General features: G+C 42.6%; 3 protein-coding genes across 3 annotated transcripts; 2 read left to right on the top strand and 1 right to left on the bottom strand.

The window, feature by feature from the left end:
- Positions 1–2,169: 2,169 nt before the first annotated feature.
- Positions 2,170–9,447, top strand: gcat (glycine C-acetyltransferase). Its single transcript, XM_066642382.1, has 9 exons — positions 2,170–2,451; positions 3,844–3,974; positions 4,130–4,231; positions 4,982–5,128; positions 6,021–6,175; positions 6,281–6,363; positions 7,416–7,587; positions 8,811–8,932; positions 9,147–9,447. The coding sequence occupies exons 1-9, from the start codon at positions 2,232–2,234 to the stop codon at positions 9,296–9,298; spliced, it is 1,284 nt and encodes a 427-aa protein (XP_066498479.1). The 5' UTR covers positions 2,170–2,231; the 3' UTR covers positions 9,299–9,447.
- Positions 9,448–11,291: 1,844 nt separating this feature from the next.
- Positions 11,292–20,696, top strand: mcm5 (minichromosome maintenance complex component 5). Its single transcript, XM_066642278.1, has 16 exons — positions 11,292–11,620; positions 11,893–12,019; positions 12,831–12,959; positions 13,282–13,454; positions 14,050–14,205; positions 14,424–14,593; positions 15,372–15,543; positions 15,632–15,743; positions 15,887–16,030; positions 16,281–16,346; positions 16,463–16,639; positions 18,081–18,193; positions 18,328–18,456; positions 18,695–18,837; positions 18,964–19,091; positions 20,219–20,696. The coding sequence occupies exons 1-16, from the start codon at positions 11,454–11,456 to the stop codon at positions 20,318–20,320; spliced, it is 2,208 nt and encodes a 735-aa protein (XP_066498375.1). The 5' UTR covers positions 11,292–11,453; the 3' UTR covers positions 20,321–20,696.
- Positions 20,697–21,949: 1,253 nt separating this feature from the next.
- On the bottom strand, positions 21,950–26,813 carry hmox1a (heme oxygenase 1a). Its single transcript, XM_066642508.1, has 6 exons — positions 26,677–26,813; positions 24,654–24,765; positions 24,186–24,401; positions 22,763–23,035; positions 22,439–22,487; positions 21,950–22,335 (listed from the first exon to the last, which is right to left on the bottom strand). The coding sequence occupies exons 1-6, from the start codon at positions 26,715–26,717 to the stop codon at positions 22,211–22,213; spliced, it is 816 nt and encodes a 271-aa protein (XP_066498605.1). The 5' UTR covers positions 26,718–26,813; the 3' UTR covers positions 21,950–22,210.
- Positions 26,814–26,858: the final 45 nt, after the last annotated feature.

Raw genomic sequence — 26,858 nt, forward strand, 5'->3', positions numbered from 1 at the left:
ACACAGGGAAAACACACCACGCTCCTCACAGACAGTCACCCGGAGGATACCCACGCAGACACAGGGAAAACACACCACGCTCCTCACAGACAGTCACCCGGAGGATACACACGCAGACACAGGGAAAACACACCACGCTCCTCACAGACAGTCACCTGGAGCGGGAATCGAACCCACAACCTCCAGGTCCCTGGAGCTGTGTGACTGTGACACCTACCACCTACCATGCCGCCCTCACAAGGGCAACTCATGAACAAATATAGTCACCACAGGTAACAGATCGGTTGTTGTGTCTATGATATTTTGATATTTCTCCCAATCTAAGTTAGTAGCTTTGTTTCATTTTACTTACAACCATTGTCAAAATTAGGGCCATATAAGATATCAATGGTGCTTTTACACTGCATGGTACTTATAGGCTCTGCTCACTTCAGAACGGATTTATTTGTTATTTCAACAGGCAAATTTGATACCTGGTCCCTGGTACCAGTACTTTTTTCAGTCCCAGCTCGCGTGCAGTTCCTGTTCCCAGAGCTGAGTAGGGACTAAATGTGATTTGTAAACCTTGCAGACCTTTTAAATCAACCTTGCAGACCTCCAGCAAAATAGCCATCTGTAATTTCTCCAGTTCACAGCAGGGGTCACATTTGTTTAATCTTTTTTGATTAGGTTCAAATGCTCTTTGGATTAGGGGTCAACAGAAAAACTCCAGTGGCAGACGGACATGCAACAAGGAAAAAAAAACCCTGTGAGAGCTGGGGCACAGGGCTGTGGTGAGTCCTCTTGTAAACAGTGCTTAATGACACTGCCACCGTCGTTGTGGTTCCCAAAGCTTGTGGTTCCTGTTCCAGACTCCAGACAGGGTTTTGTGACATCACCAGCTACATTTTGCAGGGGAGCTATTGTAATTGAAAATTTAACTTTTCATTTCCATGCACTTCTCTTAATTTTATTTAATTTTGTTTACCAGGTTAATAAACAATAACATTTCTGAACAAATGGGATGGTCTGACCTGATTTCCTTTCTTTATTTGCTACAGTTTAGTTTAAAGAGCACCTGTTTGCCTATTAACCCTGCTTCCCACAACACCATCCAACAAGGTGAGGTGTCACCTGTTCGTCAAGAAACCAAATGAAACACATGTACATACTACAGTACCATCAAAACTACAATAACCATGACCACCCTCAAAAGGGGTTGGGTGCAGCGCACCAGCCAGATATACACCGTCAAAATTAAACCCATGGTTTGAATGCCCTGAGTTTCCTAACAATACGTCACAGCCCAAAGTATCAAAGTATCACACTGCCTCAACCAACTGGCTCATCCCATAGTGTAGTGATTCCCATATCTTTTCTGCAGCGCCCCCTTTTGCAGATAAGAATATTTTAAAGTCCTGACTCCAACGCAGGGCCGCACGGTGGTGCAAGCAGGTAGGTGTCGCAGTCACACAGCTCCAGGGGCCTGGAGGTTGTGGGTTTGATTCCCGCTCCGGGTGACTGTCTGTGAGGAGTGTGGTGTGTTCTCCCTGTGTCTGCGTGGGTTTCCTCCGGGTGACTGTCTGTGAGGAGTGTGGTGTGTTCTCACTGTGTCTGTGTGGGTTTCCTCCCACAGTCCAAAAACACACGTTGGTAGGTGGATTGGTGACTCAAAAGTGTCCGAAGGTGTGAATGTGTGAGTGTGTGTTGCCCTGTGAAGGACTGGCGCCCCCTCCAGGGTGTGTTCCCGCCTTGCGCCCAATGATTCCAGGTAGACTCTGGACCCACCGCGACCCTGAACTGGATAAGGGTTACAGATAATGGATGGATGGACTCCAACGCACAGTTAATGTATCTCTTTTGCTCCCAAACTCCAATGATTCTTTTTTAGACGTTGTAATTCATATAAACAAAATAAAATGACAAATCACATTTACAGTGGAATAATTACACGGGATAGGCTTTATTTATTTTTTAATTTGCCATGCTGTGTCCCACCATCACACCCACCCGCCTGCATCCTTCTCTTTTCCATGTAACTCACACACACACACACACACACACACACACACACACACAGCAATCCAGAGAGAGAGACAGAGAGCGAGAGCGCGAGAGAGAGACAGAGAGAGAGTTCTGATTGGTGCTTCTGCTCACGCCCATCGATTTAAGCCACGTGGTCTAGTCCCGCCTCCTATACGTCACTAAGTTTCTCCTCTCCGTTTTTGACAGAAGGCAGAATCAGGAGCGCCATGTCTGTGCGGACCCTAGTCGCTCGGCTCGGTGTTCCTCTAAAAATAACGGCGCAGTCCCGCGCGGTTGTTTCTAGCCGGTCGCACAGCGGTTTGGCGGAAGCGCGGAACGTGCTGCAGCACGAGCTCGACAGCATCCGCGCCGCGGGGACCTGGAAATCCGAGCGGGTGATCACCTCCAAACAAGGCGCGCTGATCAGCGTGGAGGGCAGCTCCGGAGGTGAGAGCCGCTCAGCGGCGGCGGAGACAACCGTCCTGGGATCCCGCAGACCCCTTAAACACAGGCTAAACGGAACTAATGATACGTCTCTCGCGTTTGACGGAAGTGTTATGGGAAGGCGCTTTTCCGTATAGGATTGTGTGCAAAAGTTTGGGCACATGCCACGTTTTAAGACAAGAACACAATACTAACGCTGTGCTTTAAAACATACAGAGTTGTGTTGTCTGTACGCGCATGCGTCGTTATGTTACTTAGGTCTGTACCTTTACCAAGGGTCTGCAAACTGTTGCATGCCCCATGTTCAGTGTGTTTAAAGCTTAACTCAAGGGAATGGGGGACGCCACCTACCCACACTTTTTGAATTCTGTTCGCACCTGCTTCCAAATTTAATGTGTTTTTTTTTTATATATATTAGTTACATTGTGACATTACATTACAGTTTATTGCCAAGAGCAGGGGTGTGTAAGAGTAGCACAAATTACTATAATGACTCGAGCACATGTATCTTACCTAAAATAACTAAATTAGCTGCTAAAAACACACTTCAGAGTGGATTAAATATGAGGCTTGCAGTTGAACTTACTGATCCCAGTAAACATTTAGCCGTTGATTCAACGTTGAAATAACGTAATGACTGCCGTCTAATCAACGTTCTTGAAAATGAAAGTTGAAAAGACGTCCAAACACAGACATTGAAAAGACGACTATTAGACGTATTTTGGACGTCCACTGACGTTATCGATTGGTCACCATTTAACTAACTCATTAAGATGGATTTTGGACGTCCATTGACGTTCCTTGTTTACTGGGATAGTAGTATATCACTAATCTTTCACCAGTGGAAATCGCGTTTGTACGTCTGTTTATTTCTTTTTGTTTTATTTATTAACTTCAGCATTTATAAAATGCTAAGTCTCTAGACACAAAGGAGCACTTTAAAAAGCAATGAGCAAAGAAACCTGTAAATAAAAGTCCTGCTCTCATATCGTGTAAATGAGAGGTAAATAGAATATTAAAATACTAATAAAATGTTACAAATGTACTCAAATTATTAAAGTGAATGTACCTGAGGAACTGTTACTAGTCACTGTCCACTTTTGAGGTTTTGTTACATTGTTTAATATGGAAATAATATTAAAAAAAAAAAGTATCTGTGAATGCTTTCAACATTTTGCCCATTAGCTCCATGCTCTTTGTTAGCGTGTCTTGTTGTTTTTTCCCCTTCCTGCTCTTATGTCAACAATGTCACAATGGCACAAGTGAAACTGTGGGGGTTTGCAGATTCGTTGCTACCAATTTCTAAAGGTCACTGATATTTTCCTGTGTGTTCAATTTGTTAAGGATTTGTATCAATGTTTTTTTGTGTGTTTTTATTATATATCTACAATTTAGGTATACTGAACTTCTGTGCCAACAACTACCTGGGTCTGTCCAGTCATCCAGAGGTTATTCAGGCTGGAATAGATGCCCTCCAGAAGTATGGAGCCGGGCTGAGTTCTGTCAGGTTCATTTGTGGAACGCAGGTAAAGGGAAAATCGCTATGTATTACAGTTCACAAAATTCCATGTAATGACAACTCAAGCTGTGAATCCAGTGGGCGATTAAATGACATACTTTCTTTCTTAATATATTTCTGTATTGTATTTTTAAGATTATATTTTTTTATATTTTCTCTCAGGACCTCCACAAGAACCTAGAGCAGAAGCTCGCTCAATTCCATGAAAGAGAGGACTGCATCCTGTACGCAAGTTGCTTTGATGCTAACGCTGGTCTCTTTGAGGTATTCAAACCATTTGAAGACACAATATGAAGTGAACTATGCTGCTTGGGTTATGATACATCACTTGTCTTCTCAGTAACCAGTTCCTTTTGTCATACCTCCAGTGTCAGTAAATGCTTTGTTGCAGATCTACATTTTATTTTCTTATATACAGGGGTTAGACAATGAAAGTGAAACACCTGTCATTGTAGTGTGGGAGGTTTCATGGCTAAATTGGAGCAGCCTGGTGGACAATCTTCATTAACTCCACATTGCACCAGTGAGACCATGTGCATCCAATGGTTCAAACTTTGTGTCCTGAAGGCGGTGCCGTGTATCAGGACGACAATGCACCAATACACACAGCGAGACTGGTGAAAGATTGGTTTGATGAACATGAAAGTGAAGTTGAACATCTCCCATGGCCTGCACAGTCACCAGATCTAAATATTATTGAGCCACTTTGGGGTGTTTTGGAGGAGCGAGTCAGGAAACGTTTTTCTCCACCAGCATCACGTAGAGACCTGGCCACTATCCTGCAAGAAGAATGGCTTCAAATCCCTCTGACCACTGTGCAGGACTTGTGTATGTCATTCCCAAGACGAACTGACGCTGTATCGGCCGCAAAAGGAGGCCCTACACCACACTAATAAACTATTGTGGTCTAAAACCAGGGGTTTCACTTTCGTTGTCCAACCCCTGTACATTACTATATATTTCACTGCGTCATTTGATGTGATTTGCTGTTATTGATATATGTTGTTGCTGTAGGTTCTGCTGGGCCCTGATGATGCTGTGTTATCTGATGAATTGAACCATGCCTCAATCATTGATGGAATAAGACTGTGTCGTGCCAAGAGGTTCCGTTACAAGCACATGGACCTGAATGATTTGGAGGAGAAGCTGAAAGATTCCCAGGTTGATATGTGATTGTGTCTGTACTTGTTAGTAATATACAAGTTTAGCTTAAGCCCTGCTGACTGTCTTAAGGTAAGAGGATTTTCTTGCTGTCAGACTTGTAAAGCTGTTGCAGAGAATATTCTGTCTTTTGTTACACTTATATAGCACCTTTCTAGACACCCAAGGACGCTTTACAATCCACACACTGATCAGAACACTCAGAACACTGGTGAGAAGTGGCAGTCAAACACACACAGCGTACTCTCGACCGACCACCTGGAGGACTGCAACGGGCACTAGGATTTCACCCAGGACAGAGTGCCAATCCATATCTGGGCACACACATACAGACATTCATTCACATACACACTCATTCACTCACACACCAGGACATTTATTAGAAAAGCCAATTCACATACCCTCCATGTTTTTGGATTGTGGGAGGAAACCAGAGCCCCGGAGGAAACCCACCCAGACACAGGGAGAACATGGAAACTCCACCCAGATGGGACTTGAACCCAAGATCCCAGCGCTGAGAAGCCACTATGCCGCCAAATGAGAATATTGGTCTAACACACACTGTGTTGCAAAAGTTGGAAACCTACTATGGCCAGCAGTGAAGGGTTTGATAAATGTTTTTGTGGCCATTGTTTTATGTCTGGGTGCCCATCAAACAGTGGCTGCTCCAAAAAAATATATATAGTATTCCTAAAAACTAATAAAGTCATTTTTCTCTGAGGTGCAATTGTAAGATTTTAGATTTTTTTATTATTATTATTGATCTATTGATATTTAGCTGGAACACAAACCTGCTTTCATCCTTTGAGGGGCACTCATTCAGAGGAACCTGTAGCTATTTCCGTGGTGTCTGGGATATCAGAACCTAACTCCTTTTTACCTCCAACTACAGTCATCTCGTCTGAGGCTGGTAGTGACTGATGGAGTGTTCTCTATGGATGGAGATGTGGCTCCTCTGGTGGGTATCTGTGACCTTGCTGAGCAGTACGGAGCCTTGGTCTTTATTGACGAATGCCACGCCACAGGCTTCCTGGGCCCTCGTGGACGGTGAGTAGACGTTGCTACATATGTTAAAAGACAAGTTCACATTTGTTTAATGATGTATGTCGTATAACATACAGAGAGTAAGAAATTATAATTTGTTTTACTCAGGGGTACTGATGAGCTTTTGGGGGTGATGGACAGAGTGCACATAGTTAACTCCACTCTGGGAAAAGCCCTTGGAGGAGCAGCAGGCAAGTCTCACTATATTTTTACGTGAATTAAAAGTGAAGATCTGAATTAATTGGTTTTCCGTGCTCTTCATTTTTGATGCATTAATATGCTTTCTTTTTAAATAATATTTGAAGTTTAAAAAATTTGCATATACATGTGTTTAAACTGCACAACCTGTTACAGAATTGATAACATTAATAATGATCTTGAATTTACTAATTCATTTTGTATTATTTATAAATATCCATGTTGCAGTATGAAGCTAAAATGGACTGACATAGGATATTTTACATTTTATCCTGTGAATAATACCAATTAGTGTTGCACGGTAAAACAATACTAGAAAAGTGTCTTGATACTTTGTCATTAAAAACGGTACAATAACACGTATAATGAGTACCGGTACTTTAAGGGAGGCAGAGTTCACCCATGGCGATCTCCCTCCCTTAATGATTTTGCTGATGGACTTTTCAGACCTTCTAGCAAGTTATTTAAAAAACAAAAACCCGACTATCACCAGCGACTTTCTGTACAAACAGTAGCTACTTTTAATAGAAGAGAAACGCCAGTAGCACGACTCGTTAGAACACTGGGATTGACTGTGAGCGGGAGAGACAGCTCTCTCCACGACTTCCCTCAAAGCAGCTCACACAGATCAGAATGAGCTGTAAATGTACAAAAAGTGCTGCCAAAGACATGTTGAATTTATATATTTTTCCAAACTGAGATCACACAATTGATTGAGGCATTCAGCTTTATGCAAACAGTAAACAAGTGTTATGAATGTATGACATGCGGTCGAAGGTGCGTTTGGACCCAGAAATGGTGAAACGTCACATGTGGCTTCACACTTTTATCAAGCAGATATCAGAGTCTTTGCCGACCGCCCTCAGCTTTAGAGAATGTACATTACTTCTGGTGTTTTAGGTTTTTGCCATGGTATCGTTTCAGTGCCGGTATCGAGATATTTAGGCAGTTATCGTATTGAATGTCATAATTTTGTTATCGTGACAACACTAATACCAATTGAAAACTTTACTTCTAAATCCTTACAAAATCCTTATTCTTTCAGGTGGTTACACCGTTGGACCAAAACCTTTGATTGACCTTCTCAGGCAACGCTCTCGTCCTTATCTCTTCTCCAACTCTCTACCCCCTCCGGTAGTAGGCTCTGCCACTCGCGCGGTGGAGCTGCTCCTGGCGTCCAATGAAATTGCACAGAGCATGGCTGCCAAAACCATGAGGTAGGAATAAGTTGAAAGGGTTAATTCACACTGCAGTGTGTTGGTTTTAGTTACACCCTTATACTGGCTACACTCACAGATAAGCATGTTGTGCTTGTATGTGACTGCGGCCGAGTTTATGTCACACTATCTATGAGTAAATGAACACTTATACTACGACTCTGGACTTATTTGTACAGTAGTTGTGATTTCACAAACTAAATCTGAATATTCAGCTTCATCACATTCAGTTTGGCTTTTTCAATCCTTGCCACTTTGTAACGTGACAATTTCATGACGCTGTCCACACAGCAATTTATCTTCTGTGTTACTGGCAACGTTATGTTCAGGGCCTTTCATTTTGCAGAACTAATGTATAGAAGTGATAAAATACTTGAAGTTCTTTGTCACACATAATATGGCATAATAACAGAGAAAATTTAATGCTTAAATATAAAATTCATTTAGTTCTACGGACACTTTTTTGAGTTGCCAATCCACCTATCAACGTGTGTTTTTTGGACTGTGGGGGGAAACCGGAGCACCCGGAGGAAACCCACGCAGACACAGGGAGAACACCCCACACTCCTCACAGACAGTCACCCGGAGGAAACCCACTCAGACACAGGAAGAACACACCACACTCCTCACAGACAGTGACCTGGAGGAAACCCACGCAGACACAGGGAGAACACCCCACACTCCTCACAGACAGTCACCCAGAGGAAACCCACGCAGACACAGGGAGAACACCCCACACTCCTCACAGACAGTCACCCAGAGGAAACCCACGCAGACACAGGGAGAACACCCCACACTCCTCACAGACAGTCACCCGGAGGAAACCCACGCAGACACTGGGAGAACACACCACACTCCTCGCAGACAGTCACCCGGAGGAAACCCACTTAGACACAGGGAGAACACACCACACTCCTCACAGACAGTCACCCGGAGGAAACCCACGCAGACACTGGGAGAACACACCACACTCCTCGCAGACAGTCACCCGGAGGAAACCCACGCAGACACAGGGAGAACACACCACACTCCTCACAGACAGTCACCTGGAGCGGGAATCGAACCCACAACCTCCAGGTCCCTGGAGCTGTGTGACTGTGACACCTACCTGCTGCGCCACTGTGCCGCCCCGGTTGCAGACCATGAATGAATATTAGCAATACAGTGGTATTATCAGAACTCTCATGCCTGTCAAAATTATTGTTTCTTATTTCATCCATAAGGTTTAGAAACAGCATGACCAAGGCAGGGTTCACAATTGGCGGTGCAGCTCATCCCATATGCCCTGTGATGCTGGGAGACGCTCGTTTGGCTTCCCTCATAGCTGACGACATGCTTAAACTGGGTGAGATTTCTTTTTGTTATATCAGAAATCCATAGTGAATTTACTGTAGTATATTTTTGTTCCCTGTGGAAAATACCTCACTAGTTTCTTATCTGTAGTGAGAGCTAATTGAAAGAAATAGCATTTTACCGTTAAAAAATTTAAATGGAGGTGGGGCAGGTGTATCATTGTATAAATTACATTTGTAACAGAGTTTTCCTTGTTTCTTCCTCAGGTATATATGTGATCGGGTTCTCCTACCCCGTGGTTCCCAAAGGAAAAGCCCGTATCCGGGTCCAGATCTCTGCAGCTCACACTGATTCAGATATCGACCATGCAGTGGATGCCTTTATAAAGACTGGCCGAAAGCATGGCGTCGTGTCATAAACTCCACACTCAAAGAAAATTAGTGCCTTTCAATGATAAAGACTATTGTCCTGGAAATGTACTGTTACAGTGAGGCTTACAGTAGAGTGACTAGAAAAAAATAACTGTTCAGAATAATGCTGAAATTAAGAACAAAATGCTCTTGTCCTAGCACTAATAAATGTTTATTTACAAGTTTTTTTTCCATCTTTTCTTTTTTTTCACCTTTGCATCTTATTATCTTCCAGAGAATGTTATTGGTATAGGTTTGTACAGTTTGATAAAATTAGATGCAGTTACAATTTAAAAACCATGTACTTAGATTCAAAACTATAGCAACTAGTAATTTGAGTGTATTAAGTTAACTTGGTTCAGTAAATCTCTGGGGGAATTAAGGAAGTGAGCTAATTAGGAGATTCCTTTGCTTTTAAGCATCATTTTAATTGGACCTTGGTTATCTACGGAGCCCCTAAATGGACTGGGTAAAAAAAAAACCTTTAGCGTTCCTTCGCAAATATTTGCGTTCCCTCACAAACATTTTGGCATTCCTTCACAAACAGTTCCCTCGCAAACACAGTTCCCTCGCAAATAGTTTTGCGTTCCCTCGCAAACACAGTTCCCTCGCAAATAGCTTTGCGTTCCCTCACAAACAGTTCCTTCGCAAATAGTTTTGCGTTCCCTCGCAAATACTTTGTGGGCTCCGTATGGTACAGTACTGTGCTTGCTGTCTGTCAGGTAAACTATGGAGCAGCTTGTTGAATTTCACTTTGATCTTGGACTGAAATATAAAGACATAGCCTCTCTTCTCAGCAGAAAACATGGATATGTTACTGGGGTGCGCCAACTGAAACGTTTGTTGCTGTGTTGTTATTTGCTCTGCAAAGAGGAAGAGAGAATTTAAAGTGCAAGCGCATGGACAAAGGTCACGTGAACAGTACAGAGACAGACAATGAACACAGTTTCCAAACAGTGGGAGAGAATGGAGAGTGAACACCTGAATAAATGTGTAGCTATTGGTAGTGTATTGGAGTAATGTGTGTAAAAGTCAGTTCTGACAGACAATGATATCCTGTTTTTACTGCAGTTTAAAAAAAAACAGAATTCCCGGATGAAACAAAATACATGGTGTAGCGACAGGCTCCCCCTACGTCTCATGCACCTGTTGCTATGGAGATACGTGGAACTACGGCGTCCTGACTAGCACTTTTAGGATGCTACCGAAGGCATATAAGCTTGTTGTTCACAACTTCCTCTGATGTTAGGCAGTGCTTTACAGATGTATGAACGATTCGCACTGGCAACGAAACTGTGTGTTAGTAGAGATAAATAAATACATATATCATATCTGTTTCAAGAAAAAACAGTGGCTGGATTTCCCTGGAAACTGCAGTGTCCTGATGTGTTGACTGAGCCACAAAGACAATTGTATCATAAAACATTTCCAAAGGAGCGCAATGTATTTGCGAGGGAAGGCATTATCTTTGCGAAGGAACGCTAAAGTCTTTTTTTTCCCCAGTCCCTTTAGGGGCTCCGTAGTTGTCTGACTGTATTACCAGCAAGATTACTCATGTTCTAGTCAAACTTGTAAGGGAGCAAAAATTGGAAAAGGCCAGTCTTTCCTCTGAAATTCTATGTTTTCTCAAACAAAGACTCTTATTTCAATGTTGAAAAAATAAATGATAAAGTGAATTTGATTTAAATGTAATGTGTTGTAAGGCTGGGGATTAGCAAAAACTCAATTTGATACAGTATTGATTTATATAAAATGTCAAAAATGTATAAATGTAAGAATACATTAAAGGACCTGCAGGATTTAACACAACGTGAGTAATGATCATGGAGAAGGTCTGTATGTGTGAGGCATTATAGTTTATCAGCCAGCAACGCGCCATTTTACCCACCGCTTTACCCCCCTTTGTTATTACAAACTTTTCCCGCCACGACTGCCTTTTAGCCCCTCCTTTTAATGACGTAAGTCCACGTAGAGCCAATGAGTGCTGGAGAATGAGTTTTGCCGCGAAACCGGGAGCGTGGTAGTCATTTTGTGCACACAGGAGACTAGTGTGTATCGCGGAAGAAAGAAGAACCTTCCATATATAAACATTTACAGCCAATACAGCTTAGGTACCTGTCTTTATTTGTAGTTTTACGGCTCTCTCGTTTGGAAGCGGTTAAAATGTCAGGTTTCGATGACCCTGGAGTTTATTATAGTGACAGTTTCGGAGGAGAAGGAGTCGCGGACGAAGGGACTGTGAAGCGCAGTCACATTAAAAAACGCTTTCGGGAGTTCCTGAGGCAGTTCAGGGTCGGCACCGACCGCACTGGGTTCACCTACAAATACAGGTACGTCGTAGAGTGGCGTGAGAATGTTACGTTAGAGGTTCATTGTCAACGGTTTCTTAGCGGCCGTGGCTGGCCCTTTTAACGTCCTGGTTTACCTCAGCTGTAGCTAACGTTCACAGAGTAAGCACTACTCTAAACAGAACCTACCACATAAGGACTGTTCGTATATAACGGATTATGCCTCGTTTCTAAACGGAAATCTCAATTCAACAGTGACTTTAACACCCTTTTAAAAATGTACTTTTCTTTTTGGGCGCTGCCATCTTCTGCAGAGATGAGCTGAAGAGGCACTACACCCTCGGAGAGTACTGGGTGGAGGTGGAGATTGAAGACCTGGCCAGTTTTGACGAAGATCTGTCGGACTGCCTTTATAAGCTGCCCACGGAGAACCTTCCTCTGGTGAGTACAGGCTCTCAGAGCTCATTACCTACTGATTCAGTGAACCGACTCCCTAGTGCACAAACAACTCACCCTGTGTTGTGCCTATGTTTCTGTGGTGTCAGCAGATCCACTGTCTGTATGTAATATTATACACACGTTTCAGCCCACTCAGATTCAATTTTTTGTTTACTGCTTATTGGACGAGGCTAATACAGGGTAACCAATTAGAGCTCATCTCATTTACATATTACCTTTTATGACCTGGCACAGCAGGTTTAATGTCTAAGGCTGCAGGAATGGTTAGGGAAAAATGTGTGTGTGTGTGTGTAAAACTTGCTAAACATAGAGCTGATGTACTAGGAATTAAGTTATCGTTTTTATGCATCCACTTGCCGTTACACATCTTCTCATCCGATTCATAACATTGCTGAGAGCTGCCGCAAGCACATGATGCATTAAAGGTGGTGTTGGGTCAGGATCAGCCTCATTGTGCACCAAAAATTCACCAGATATTACCTATAAACTATAGTTGGGCTAGAGTAAGTTGGTACGTCATATGAGGGTCCCCCAGAGCACAGACCCCTTTCAGATGTAGAGGAGAAGATACTGTATTTGTATAATTTGAGACGTTAAATGTAAAATTGCTTACGTCCTGAAAACAAGTTTCTGTATTTACATGTAGATATATCACAGTGGACATTACAAAATGTGGTGTATGGCATGCCAATGGCACTTATTTTGAAGTAATATTGCAGCATAACTATATACACTGCTCTATGTATGTTACAGTCCTGTCAGTTTAATTAAATTGTTGCTCTGTGATTGGTAGCTGGAAGAGGCAGCACAGGAAGTAGCCGATGAGGTTACACGCCCGCGGCCTGTGGGAGAAGAGACCGTGCAGGACATCCAGGTGATGCTGAAGAGCGATGCTCACCCGGCCTCTATTAGAAGTCTGAAGGTAAGCGTGCTGATTTACAGTGTGTACTTCGGTAAACGTTTTAAATGCCCCGGTCCTGTTGGATTTTAAAGAGAAGATCAGTTAATACTTGTTCTATACCTTACAAACTGCAAATCTTTGCACATTTTATTTTTGTCTGTTTACTTTTGACTTTAACTTGAAGGGAAGGGGTGAAATTAAACATTAAATGTAATAAATGTTATGTTTTGTTTGTGTTGATTTATAAAACAGATTATTTTCTAAATGGATTAATGTAGGTGAATATTACAATCAACATTATTAATAAATCACGTCTGATTGCCTTTTTCTTTTTCCCACACAGTCGGAACAGGTGTCTCGTCTGGTGAAGATTCCTGGCATTATCATCTCCTCCACCGCAGTTCGAGCCAAAGCTACCAGAGTGTGTCTGCAGTGTAGGGGCTGTAGAGCGGTCATCAGTAACATCCCACTGCCTCCTGGGCTACAGGGATATGCTCTGCCACGCAAGTGCAACACGTAAGTCTTGTGTGATCGTTGGAAAGTGTTTGTAAACAGAGACTCTAAGTGTATCGGTGAAGAAACAGGGCGTCCAAGGTTTCTGTGCTCTTTGTAATGACTACACAATGTATGAAAACAATGGCATCTACACCCACTATTTAGTGCAATGTGTAAGAGCTGTTTGTACTAGAGACTACCATTAGGCAGTTGTCATATAGATTACAAATGAAAGGTAAATCTGAGTGTTGTACACAACTAAAATTACTTGTAGAGCCAACAGTCCTCATTGTGTTTTCTGTTTACGTTGATGGTGTGTGATGTAAATATACAGGGTTTTGGGACACTGTTTATTGTAATCTTTAGAAATGAGAAAAAATATAATCAACAATTATTCAAAACCTGTAAAATGGCATTTTGGCCAGTCCTAGTTTTAAAAATTCTTATTTCTTCTTCTTCCTTCTTTCTTACTACTTTTTTCTTTCTTCTTTTTCTCCTTTCTAATTCTTCTTACTACTTTTTCTTCTTTCTTCTTCTCCTTTCTTCTTTTTCTTCTTCTTATGTTCTTTGTGATATGACTCGATACTGAATGTGTATTCTTCTCTCGGGGCCCCAGTGAGCAGGCAGGCCGTTTGAAGTGTCCTGTGGATCCTTATTTCATCATCCCGGACCGCTGCGTTTGTGTGGACTTCCAGACCCTGCGTCTTCAGGAGGCACCCGATGCAGTGCCTCATGGGGAAATGCCCCGCCACATGCAGCTCTACTGTGACAGGTCTGTACACACCTGACTGTGTTTGTGCAGATCAGGCGTCCCGCATTAATCTTGTGTTCAGAGTACGACGCTCTGCTGCATTCTTGCGGACACCGCTGGACATGGCAGGAAATTAAATTTCACCAAAATTATTGATGAATAAATGAGTAAATACATGATTGTGATTACATTTTGAAATGTAACCCATTTGTCGTTCTCTCCCCTCCCTTGATTCTCAGGTATCTGTGTGACCGTGTAGTCCCAGGGAACAGAGTGACCATTATGGGTATCTACTCCATAAAGAAGGTGGCCCAGACCAAGTCCAAAGGTCGTGACAAAGGAGCTGGCGTGGGCATCCGGTCTGCTTACCTTCGTGTAGTTGGTATTCAGGTGGACACAGAAGGAGCAGGTATGGGCTAGAAATATATTAGCAGGAAGTGTGTGTGTCTTCATACTACTGCTTCAATCCCGTTATTATTAGTTTCAGAGTGCGTAAAATCTAAATGCCATCTGAATGTTTTTGGCTTTCTAAAGACAATGTTGGATTTACACTTTATTTGACATACAGGGGTTGGACAATGAAAGTGAAACACCTGGTTTTAGACCACAATAATTTATTAGTTTGGTGTAGGGCCTCCTTTTGCGGACGATACAGCGTCAGTTCGTCTTGGGAATGACATACACAAGTCCTGCACAGTAGTCAGAGGGATTTGAAGCCATTCTTCTTGCAGGATAGTGGCCAGGTCTCTACGTGATGCTGGTGGAGGAAAACGTTTCCTGACTCGCTCCTCCAAAACACCCCAAAGTGGCTCAATAATATTTAGATCTGGTGACTGTGCAGGCCATGGGAGATGTTCAACTTCACTTTCATGTTCATCAAACCCATCTTTCACCAGTCTTGCTGTGTGTATTGGTGCATTGTCGTCCTGATACACGGCACCGCCTTCAGGACACAGTGTTTGAACCATTGGATGCACATGGTCTTACTGGTGCAATGTGGAGTTAATGAAGATTGTCCACCAGGCTGCTCCAGTTTAGCCATGAAACCTCCCACACTACAATGACAGGTGTTTCACTGTCCAACCCCTGTAGTCTGACATCACAAATGAACCTGTTTGAAAGCTGCTTTCTTTTCATTCTGTGTTTGATACCTTCTGTTTTTCCACTGTTGCTTCCTTTTAATTCAGGTCGGGGAGCGACCAGCTCAGTGTCTCCTCAGGAAGAGGAAGAGTTGAGGTCTCTGGCCGCTTCTCCCTCCATCTATGACTCAATCGCTCGCTCTCTGGCTCCCTCCATCTATGGCAGTGATGATCTGAAGAAGGCCATCGCTTGCCTCCTGTTTGGTGGCTCCAGGAAGAGGTGAGATGCTCAGTAGCTAGTGTTTTTCATTTGCCATTTGCAATCTTTTAATGGATAAGTGTATTAAACCAGTGTATGTGTTCATTAGGTTACCAGACGGCCTGACCCGCAGAGGTGATATTAATTTGCTGATGCTGGGAGATCCTGGAACAGCCAAGTCTCAGCTGTTGAAGTTTGTGGAGAGATGTTCTCCTATTGGGGTGAGAGCGTGGCACAACAATAACTTAACTCATTTTCGAGAGGCTAATAAACTGCGTGATATTATTGTTCCTCGTGTCAAATTATTAGCTCCATTGAACTCTACGCTGCTGGGTAAACTTCTCATTGCTTTTTATTCTTTTAGGTTTATACCTCAGGAAAGGGTAGCAGTGCTGCTGGACTCACAGCCTCAGTGCTCAGAGACCCCAACACACGTGGCTTCATTATGGAGGGAGGGGCCATGGTGCTGGCTGATGGTGGTGTTGTCTGCATTGACGAGTTTGACAAGGTAAAGGGCTAAAGACTAGAGGAGCAGCTGTTTTTAAACAATAGCCTCAGTATGCCGTCTCTCTCCAAACTCTTCTTCAAACGTCTACTAGGTGTTGTTTGCTGTGTGAAGCTGATTTAAAGCTGATTTCAGTCTCTCAAACCAGTAATGCATTTGACTACTGAGTGTAATTAACCAAATATGCAGTTAACTTTAGCGTATGGAGTTGTACAGTTGCCAACGTTTCTCCAACGTCTTTGCCTCTTTCTAGATGAGAGAGGACGACAGAGTAGCCATCCATGAAGCTATGGAGCAACAAACCATTTCTATTGCCAAGGTACAGACAGCCAGCGCTGTTTATTTGATTATTGTCTTTTATTTCTGCTATAAAGCTGTACTAGAAACAGCCGAGACTTGCGCTCTCACTCACCTACTGTTCTGCTTCGTTTGCAGGCGGGCATCACCACCACTCTGAACTCTCGCTGTTCCGTTCTGGCCGCCGCCAACTCCGTGTTTGGCCGCTGGGACGACACAAAGGGAGAGGACAACATTGACTTCATGCCCACCATCTTGTCCCGTTTTGACATGATCTTCATCATCAAGGACCAGCACGACCAGCAGAGAGACATGGTACGTGGAGATGACGTGCGGAGTGACCCACTTCAACAAGCTATAAACTTAATGACTTATGGATGCACCGTTATTTCATCAGCCAAAAGTTTGTTGCTAAAAATTTAGTTGTAAACAATTGAAAGACGAGAAAACAAGTTTTAAATTAAGCTTAAGTCACCCTTGTCCGATGGTCTGTGTCGGAACAGGCAGCAGCTGCAGGGTGATGTAGCGATATGAAACTTTTTAAATCACTGTTTTCTGATGATACGGTGCAATACCTCTTTTCATACCTCCTCATAATAAGGTCTAGCTCAATTCTACCTTAAAAAGCAGTGTCTTTGATACACAGATTTGTATATTTTTATTAGGGGTGGGACTTTGATTTAAAAAATTAATCGAATTAATTAGAAGATTTGTAATTAATCAATCGAAATAAATCACATTTTAATATTTCAATATTTAGCATGAGAAATATTGATTGAAGTTTGGTTGATGAATGAATCAATGAAAATAAGCTTAAACTCAAAATCTTGTTTATTTTCCCACCAGTGAATGATTTTTTTTTTTTTTTTTGGACATTTTTTTCTAAATGTGAACCCCGACATGTGGTCAAGTGTTGAGTGGCGACACTGTTTGCGTTAGTAATCCCTCGCTACTCCGCGGTTCATCTTTCGCGGATTCGCTACTTCGTGGGTTTTTTCAAGGGTTTTTTATTATTTACATGTATTAGACTAGGCCTGAAGATGACAAAATATATCATTTACAAGTATCTCTTACGTACAGTACATGTGTTGTTCGTGTCCACATCCAAGTGAAATTTACTGACGCTAAATCACAGCTTAGGAATGACTCTATTAAAGAAACTGGTGGGACATCACGTATCATGTAGTTCCAGCTGAAAAACATTAGAGAACGACTGTTTAATGCAAAGAGAGGGTTGTTAACAGTAACAGGGAGGGGTTTAAAAGTCCAAATACTCGTTAAATACATAAAATATATCTGTCCTCTACTTCTCGGAAGTTCGTTTTTCGTGGGTGGTCTTGGAACGCATCCCCCACGAAAAATGAGGGATCACTGTACTGTTAACGTTACTGACCCATGCACTAGCCCCAACATGTTTTGCGTAGAGGTGGTAACGAACGGTGGAAGTGCGCCTGCGATAATCAAACTCCTTCCTGCAGAAAGTGCAAATAACATATTTTTGTTTGTGCTTCCATCTGGAAGTTTCTTGTATTTAAATTTCCCATCCACCAGCGTAGTCTCTTCCGTCATCTCCATCATGTTCATCACACTGTGTGTTTCATTATTTTCCCCGTAATTAATTAATTGAAATTACCGCATTAAAGTCCCACCCCTAATTTTTGTGTGTCTGAATATTGTCTGAATTTTGGTCAAGAATGTTTTTGTTGCATCACTGTTTCAAAACAATGACACCCTATGTGCATTTGTCTGTGTGTAGACCCTGGCTCGCCATGTGATGAACGTGCACCTTAGCGCCCAGACACAGACCGAGGGAGTCGAGGGGGAGATTCCTCTGGCCATGCTGAAGAAATATATTGCCTATAGCAGAGCGTAAGTCTACATCCCTCACTGCTGAGACAGTCTCCTGGTTTCAGAATTTAAACAGACTTCCCTACCATGCCTGTGCTATGTTTGTTTGCAGAAGCAAGTACGTTTGTTAATGGTTAAGTATGTTCTCCTTACAGCAAATGTGGCCCACGTCTCTCTGCGGCTGCAGCAGAGAAGCTGAAGAACCGCTATGTGGTGATGAGGAGTGGGGCGAGGGAGCACGAGAGGGAGAGCGACCGCAGAGCTTCCATCCCCATCACAGTCAGGTAATGTTTTCATTCCTTAGGTCAGCGTTTCTTGAACTGGAAGATCGATCTCTTCTTACTGGACTGAAATATGTGTGGTGTTAGAATAAAAGTAATAACCAAGAGGTTAAGGTGTACAAATGAGACATTTACTCTCCCAATGTGGGGCCCGTCTGTGTTTTGGATGAAGCTCATTCACACCAATGAAGCACGGATTCAAGATCCAGTTTCAATCTGTGTGCTCTGTCTCCCCCTGCAGGCAGTTGGAGGCTGTTGTGCGAATCTCTGAATCCCTGGCCAAGATGAAGCTCCAGGCTATCGCTGGAGAGGAGGAGGTCGATGAGGCACTTAGACTCTTCCAGGTGTCGACGCTGGATGCTGCATTGTCTGGTAGCCTCTCAGGTGTGTGTTAGTATTTGTATGATTGATGTTTGAGTGGTATTCTCCTTTTTGAAAATATCCTGGAAATGACAAAGCCTTTGTGACACGTTTAACATTAATATTAAATGTAATATGCACTGTTTTTAGGTGTGGAGGGTTTTACCACTCAGGAGGACCAGGAGATGCTCTCCCGCATTGAGAAGCAGCTGAAGAGGCGCTTTGCTATTGGATCTCAAGTGTCCGAACACAGCATCATTCAAGATTTCACCAAACAGGTAAAAAACACTTTTGTTAGCTTTATTAAAGAATGTCCTATCTTCTCTTGTACACTGCCTGGTGAAAATGTGAGCCCCTCGTATTCAATAATTGTCCATGTTATCTCTTCACAAGCTCTTTGTACATCTACACTTATAGGCTCTAGTCCACCTGTTGCTCTGCATACTTAGTTAGGTGTTTTTAAATCACCGAAAACAAAGTTTTTAAAAAATACTCTTCAAGATGGAGTTTAACTGTTGTCAGTGGTGTCGTGTTTACATTACATTACGTTACATTAGCGCTTTTTAAAATCCCTGGTGAATATACGAACACGCCACACTCCTCACGGACAGTCACCAGGAGGAAACCCACGCAGACACAGGGAGAACGCACCACACTCCTCACAGACAGTTACCAGGAAGAAACCCATGCAGACACAGGGAGAACGCACCACACTCCTCAGACAGTCACCCGGAGGAAACCCACGCAGACACAGGGAGAACGCACCACACTCCTCACAGACAGTCACCAGGAGGAAACCCACGCAGACACAGGGAGAACGCACTACACTCCTCACAGACAGTCACCCGGAGGAAACCCACGCAGACACAGGGAGAAGGCACCACACTCCTCAGACAGTTACCAGGAAGAAACCCATGCAGACACAGGGAGAACGCACCACACTCCTCACAGACAGTTACCAGGAGGAAACCCACGCAGACACAGGGAGAACACACCACACTCCTCACAGACAGTCACCCGGAGGAAACCCACGCAGACACAGGGAGAACGCACCACACTCCTCACAGACAGTCACCCGGAGGAAACCCACGCGAACACAGAGAACACACCACACTTCTCACAGACAGTCACCAGGAGGAAACCCACGCAGACGCAGGGAGAACGCACCACGCTCCTCACAGACAGTCACCCGGAGCGGGAATCAAACCCAAACCCTCCCGGTCCCTGGAGCGATGTGACTGCGACACCTACCTGCTGTGCCACCATGCCGCCCTGTTTCTATATAACGACGCCATGCATCTTAATTAACTTAGTTGCACGTCATCAATTTTATTTTTATTTTTTATTGCAAATAGCACAACACTAACTGCAAATATGTAAATGTTTTTGTTCTCTCTCTGAACAGAAATACCCTGAGCACGCTATCCACAAGGTCCTGTATCTGATGATGAGGAGAGGAGAGCTGCAGCACCGCATGCAGAGGAAGGTACTCTACAGAGTCAAGTAGAGTGGGAGTCATCAGTTAATGGACTGCTCAAAAAAACTGCTTAAGGATAAATGGAGTGCGTATTGTTTTTTTTTTTTTTTGTTTTTTTTTATCAACAACAAAAAAGACTAATTCTCAAAATATGTTGTAAATATCAGTCCCGTGCACTTTCTTTTTAGTAATAAATATATGTGCAGAACAGTATGAAATCTGACTCAGATTAATTTTACTTATAGTTTGAGTACAGAATGTTTTCTAGTCTAAGGATTTGGCCTTCTTTGAATTAAGATTAAAATAATGGCATCTTCCATGGTTGCTCTACTTAAATTGTTCAAGTTATTCGTCATTTGTATTGTCCTGGGTTGTTTGTGTACGAAACATGAAAGATAATAAAGCATTGTGGAAATGTAATGTTGTGCAGCTTTTTATGTACAGGGAGCGCCATTTATATGGATACACCTTGATAAAATGGGAATCGTTGTGATATTAACTTCCTGTTTGTGGCACATTAGTATAGTGTGGCACTTTTCAAGATGGGTGGTGACCATGGTGGCCATTTTGGATCCAACTTTTGTTTTTTCAGTGGGAAGAGGGTCATGTGACACATCAAACTTATTGGGAATTTCACAAGAAAAACAATGGTGTGCTTGGTTTTAATGTAACTTTATTCTCTCATGAGTTATTTACAAGTTTCTGACCACTTATAAAATGTGTTCAAAGTGCTGCCCGTTGTGTTGGATTGTCAATGCAACCCTCTTCTCCCACTCTTCACACACTGATAGCAACACCGCAGGAGAAATGCTAGCACAGGCTTCCAGTGTCCTTAGTTTCAGGTGCTGCACATCTTGATGGTATGGTGTGGTATATGGGGTACAAAGATAGTGGGGGCATTCTTCATCAGTGGAAACCAGAAGGCCACTGGATATGTGAAATTGCTACATGATGATGTGTTTCCCTCTTTATTCACTGAAGCTGGCACGTTCCCTGAGTTTTTCCAGCAAGATGGTTCACCACCGCATTATGGGTGTCAGGTCTGAGCATTCCTAGATGAACAGTTTCCTGGAAAGTGGATTGGTCGTCATGGGCCAGTTGAATGGCCCCCAATGTCTCCCGATCTGACCCCCTTAGACTTTTATCTTTGGGGTCGTCTGAAGGCAATTGTCTATGCTGTGAAGATACGAGACGTGCAGCACCTGAAACTACGGATACTGGAAGCCTGTGCTAGCATTTCTCCTGCGGTGTTGCTATCAGTGTGTGAAGAGTGGGAGAAGAGGGTTGCATTGACAATCCAACACAACGGGCAGCACATTGAACACATTTTATAAGTGGTCAGAAACTTGTAAATAACTCATGAAAGAATAAAGGTACGTTAAAACCAAGCACACCATTGTTTTTCTTGTGAAATTCCCAATAAGTTTGATGTGTCACATGACCCTCTTCCCATTGAGGAAAAAAAACAAAAGTTGGATCCAAAATGGCCGCCATGGTCACCACCCATCTTGAAAAGTTTCCCCCCTCCCATATACTAATGTGCCACAAACAGGAAGTTAATATCACCAACCATTCCCATTTTATTAAGGTGTATCCATATAAATGGCCCACTCTACAATGGTGTGTTTTCCCCTAAAGTCATGAGACATGAAGGTGTTTTAAGATTTTATTAAATATATTTACAATTCATTGCAATTCACAAACCGGAGTGCAGGAATAATTAAGAGTATCAACCAAATTACAGATTAAGAGTTACAGTACAAGATATTCCATTCATTACTTGGAAAATAATCATTGCGCAGAGAAGTGTAGATTGTTTCATATTTGTGATTACAGTGCTTTAAATGGTCCTTGTTTGGATGTTTTACCATCATCAGTATCCTAAATATTCTGGATCTAAAAGCTGTTCCATGATGCATCTTAAAGTGCATACGCTCCCATTCCAACCGTCACCAGTGCAGCACACACTCCTAAAGTAAACTGAGCTACTGCAGATCTAGAGAAGGCTGTTAATGATGTGGTAGACGTTCCTTTTCCAGTGCCACCTGAATGAACAAAAGCAAGATGGTTAGATTGATTTTGCATGAAAACACGCCTACCTACAACACGCATTTAAACTTCTGGTGAAGGACGGGAGAAGACACTCACCAGACTCTTCTTCTGCGATGCTCAACATGTTCTGGAGGTCTTCAAACACCTGTTAAAGAGAAAATGATATTCTCATCACAAAAGATAGCCTTTTAAAGTGTGCCCTCAGGTCATTCATAAGCTACATTATGTTCCTGGACCAGGAGATGAGGTCAAGCTCTATGTCGGTTTGTAGAGTAGATGGAAGAAACTCTTGTTGAGTGCTGTTTTACATCCGTAATTGTAGCAAATCATCATGAACAGACTATTCTCTCATGCAGATGGTCACATAATATTTTCTACTAAGTACAATGCTGTAATATAATCACTGAATCTAATACTTACTTTAATATTGAACTCAAAAGCCCTGACGGCTTCGTCCAGAACCTTCCGGCGCTGCTCCTCGCTCAGCTCAATGCTGTTCATCCTGCTCCTGTACATCTGCTTAAAACGATGAGGACTGTTCACTTCAGGGAAGGAGAAGAAGGACACGCCCTCATCGCTGCTGAGCCCCAGAGTCTTCTGGGTGATTTTCCCCAGAACCTGACCTCCTGACAGGTCACCGAGGTAGCGGGTGTAAGCGTGAGCCACCAGGAGGCTGGGGCTGCTCTGGCCAATCTGAGTAAAACACACAAGAATGGAGTAGAGAGGCCTTATTGTACAGGAAATCACTGCATGGCATCACATCCTCTTTTACTGTAATTGGGGGGACTACAATCCAAAAGAACCACGTTACCACACAGCAATCATGAAACAGATATAAGTGCACAAAGCCATTGCCCATTTTACATTAGCAAAACCTGCTCGCCATAAACTGTAGTATACATTTGATATTTAAAAATATACCATGTGTTGTTGTTTACTGCTGTAACATAATGCAGAATGTCAAAATGTGATCATATTTTAATGATTTGAGTACAGTATTGTTTTAGTTTATTAAAGTGTATGAGGGTTTATCTTTTTCATTTATGAATGTGTAGCGTAACTCAGTATTCTATGCTAGTACTTCAGAATCGCTAATAAAATACATTTTTTATAAATAAACAAGGGCGGCACGGTGGCGCAGCAGGTAGTGTCGCAGTCACACTGGAGGACCTGGAGGTTGTGTGTTCGATTCCCGCTCCGGGTGACTGTCTGTCAGGAGTGTGCTGTGTTCTCCCTGTGTCTGCGTGGGTTTCCTCCGGGTGACTGTCTGTGAGGAGTGTGGTGTGTTCTCTCTGTGTCTGCGTGGGTTTCCTCCGGGTGACTGTCTGTGAGGAGTGTGGTGTGTTCTCTCTGTGTCTGCGTGGGTTTCCTCCGGGTGACTGTCTGTGAGAAGTGTGGTGTGTTCTCTCTGTGTTCGCGTGGGTTAACTCCCACGGTCCAAAAACACATGCTGGTAGGTGGATTGGCGGCTCAGAAATGTCCGTAGGTGTGAGTGTGTGAGTGATATATATATATATATATATATATATATAGTTTATATAAAAAAATGGTGTAATGCTCATTTTTCAGCAAACATTGCTTGGCCTAGATATCTTCACTAGAACTATTGTTTGCCTTGTAACTGTTTGCTTGTTCAGACACCTTCTGCATGTAAAACTCAATACACATATTACTCAAAATAATCTCACACTCGATTGCTTGTGACAATGTTTCATCTCTGATATAAACCTGTAAAGTCTTTGGTGCAAAGTGGTGGAGGGACTATGCGAATGAGAGTGAGTTTAAAAAAAAAACATCTAAAATGAGGTGAAAGTACATTGCTCAGCTAAAAACAAAGATATACCTCTCTGATCCTCTCTGTGTATCTGAGTGTTGCTGCAGGTACTGTAACTCTCTTTCTCCACTGAGGACCAAAGAAATACTCCAGATCTCTCTCCAGGTGCTCTAGTCGGGCCAGCTCCTGCGGGAAATAAATGGGTTCCACTGCTGGGTGACCCGAGTTCTTGTCCAGTTCACCTTCCAGAGCCCGGTAAATCTCATACAGAGAACAGAGTAAAAGCTGCAAATGGAAAAAAGTAAGAAACACTGAATATGCAGAATTACAGAACTGTGTTTATTCCCCAGAAGGGAACAGAAAGACGCAGGGTTAATCAAGGTTGTCCTAAAGGCATGAATCACTTTTCCTGAAGGCAGTGCCTTTAGGAGTTGAAATCAGTTCAGCTTCGAATTCTAATGCTGCAATGGTATGTACAACATTTAAAGACTTGTCTGTAGTTTAAAAAGCTGACGTGAGAGAATTGAGTATTAGTACCTTGTACTGTGACGGAGTGATCTGGCCCTTCTGGTAGTTGAGCATTAACTGGGTGTTTTCAGCACGTACATGGGTGTCTTTTGTTGCCTCTTTTATCTGTTCTGACAGATCTCTGTGGAGGAAATCACATGATTAAAACTCTCATAACCCGTGTTCTATTACAGATGGAGAGTTATTAATCAACAGTTTTCACTGTCACTCATGATGATTTAAATATGCAAATACCTCAGAGCATTATAACACTATCTATCTATCTATCTATCTATCTATCTATCTATCTATCTGTCTGTCTGTCTGTCTGTCTGTCTGTCTGTCTGTCTATCTATCTATCTATCTAACTGTTTAGAACTGTATATTGTATTAAATCCTTGTAAAGGTACAGTAATATATATAACTATAACATATGTAAGGTAATGCAAAATACTAATTTGTTTAGTGTATTCTAAAATACCAGTTAAAAACTACAATAAAAGCTAAATTAAAGTAGCTGAAGTAATTGTTTGTATTTACTGTAAAAGTCTTATTATAATCATTAACACGTTAAAAATCCTGTACAATTTGCAGTGAAGCATTGTCACTAGGACTAGTGTATAACTGTAGTGTATAACTGTAGTGTATAACTGTAGTGTATAACACTTTTCATAGTTTCATAGTTAATATGTAACCATGCAAGACTAAGCAGGGACCAATGAATAGTGCTGCATTGACACTTAATTCACTAAAATATGTTACTAATGAGTACTGATTAATTACTAGGTGTGGTGTAACTAGGTATTACATATTTCCTGAAGAACTACTTACAAATTACTAGAGCTAATATCTCCTTCATAAGAACTGCTCATTAATTACTATATTTTTTCAATCGTTCATTCATTCATTATCTGTAACCCTTATCCAGTTCAGGGTCGCAGTGGGTCCAGAGCCTACCTGGAATCATTGGGCGCAAGGCGGGAATGCACCCTGGAGGGGGCGCTAGTCCTTCACAGGGCAACACACACTCACACATTCACTCACACCTACGGACACTTTTGAGTCGCCAATCCACCTACCAAGGTGTGTTTTTGGACTGTGGGAGGAAACCGGAGCACCCGGAGGAAACCCACGCGGACACAGGGAGAACACACCACACTCCTCACAGACAGTCACCCGGAGGAAACCCACACAGACACAGAGAGAACACACCACACTCCTCACAGACAGTCACCCGGAGGAAACCCACGCAGACACAGGGAGAACACACCACACTCCTCACAGACAGTCACCCGGAGGAAACCCACGCAGACACAGGGAGAACACACCACACTCCTCACAGACAGTCACCCGGAGGAAACCCACGCAGACACAGGGAGAACACACCACACTCCTCACAGACAGTCACCCGGAGGAAACCCACGCCGACACAGGGAGAACACATAAACACACAATAAACATTTCACCAACCAGAGAACCCGGAGTAAACCTGTTGTGCCACTAAGACGCCCCCTGCCCCCCCATATATTTCTGTGGGCAATCTCTTTGGAAGCATGTTTGGATAAATATTTAAGCACTGATACAAGAGATTTCAGCCGAGCAGCTGATATTGATGTGACCATTAAGTAATGAGCAGTTATTACGAAAAAGACATAATTAGTAAGTAGTTCTCCAGGAAATATCTATAACTCAGTGTTTTTTGTTTAATAAATTATGAACTACCACAACCATGGGTTCACTAACACACACTGAGTAATTAACCAGTAGTGATTTACGTGTTAATACCACACTTTTCATTAATTCCCACTTATTCCCTGCATGATTATCAATTTAATATGAAACAATATTGTAAATTGTTACCTGTTTTACTCAAATTATATAGCATTAAAACATAGTAAAAATTGTTAATTCAATATTTGTCAGTGTCTGTCCCTGTATCTAGCTCTTGGACTTGAGTTATTGCTAAAAGGGATCCAGTGTGTAATAAATTAGCTCCTGGTCATATTTACATACATACATATGCCAGTCAAGTTGAAGATGAATAGGATCTTACCTTCCTCCACTGGGTGTCGTGTTCCCCTTGGTGCTGTCCATCTCTGAAACAGTTGAACTTTGATGGATGTAACCTCTACAGAAAGTTTCAATGGTTTCTAAAGGATTCCGCTGTGCTGTGGAAAGTCCTCAGACTGAGCTGAATGCTGCTCTGGTTGCTCCTGTGGTTCCCTGCTTCATTTA

This window comes from Hoplias malabaricus, chromosome 13, assembly GCF_029633855.1.
Source record: "Hoplias malabaricus isolate fHopMal1 chromosome 13, fHopMal1.hap1, whole genome shotgun sequence".
In the NCBI taxonomy this organism is placed as follows: Eukaryota; Metazoa; Chordata; class Actinopteri; order Characiformes; family Erythrinidae; genus Hoplias; species Hoplias malabaricus.

What these genes read in the sequence shown, in the direction of transcription:
- gcat (XM_066642382.1), top strand. Translation starts at nt 2,232, where the DNA reads ATGTCTGTGCGGACCCTAGTCGCTCGGCTCGGTGTTCCTCTAAAAATA. An exon ending in AGCCCTTGGAGGAGCAGCAG is followed by an intron (nt 6,364 to 7,415) that starts GCAAGTCTCACT and finishes TTATTCTTTCAG; the next exon opens with GTGGTTACACCGTTGGACCA. An exon ending in TGACGACATGCTTAAACTGG is followed by an intron (nt 8,933 to 9,146) that starts GTGAGATTTCTT and finishes TTTCTTCCTCAG; the next exon opens with GTATATATGTGATCGGGTTC.
- hmox1a (XM_066642508.1), bottom strand. Translation starts at nt 26,717, where the DNA reads ATGGACAGCACCAAGGGGAACACGACACCCAGTGGAGGAAG. An exon ending in ACGACACCCAGTGGAGGAAG is followed by an intron (nt 24,766 to 26,676) that starts GTAAGATCCTAT and finishes TTTCCTCCACAG; the next exon opens with AGATCTGTCAGAACAGATAA. An exon ending in ACACAGAGAGGATCAGAGAG is followed by an intron (nt 23,036 to 24,185) that starts GTATATCTTTGT and finishes TGTTTTACTCAG; the next exon opens with ATTGGCCAGAGCAGCCCCAG.
- mcm5 (XM_066642278.1), top strand. Translation starts at nt 11,454, where the DNA reads ATGTCAGGTTTCGATGACCCTGGAGTTTATTATAGTGACAGTTTCGGA. An exon ending in CCACGGAGAACCTTCCTCTG is followed by an intron (nt 12,020 to 12,830) that starts GTGAGTACAGGC and finishes TGTGATTGGTAG; the next exon opens with CTGGAAGAGGCAGCACAGGA. An exon ending in ACGACCAGCAGAGAGACATG is followed by an intron (nt 16,640 to 18,080) that starts GTACGTGGAGAT and finishes GTCTGTGTGTAG; the next exon opens with ACCCTGGCTCGCCATGTGAT.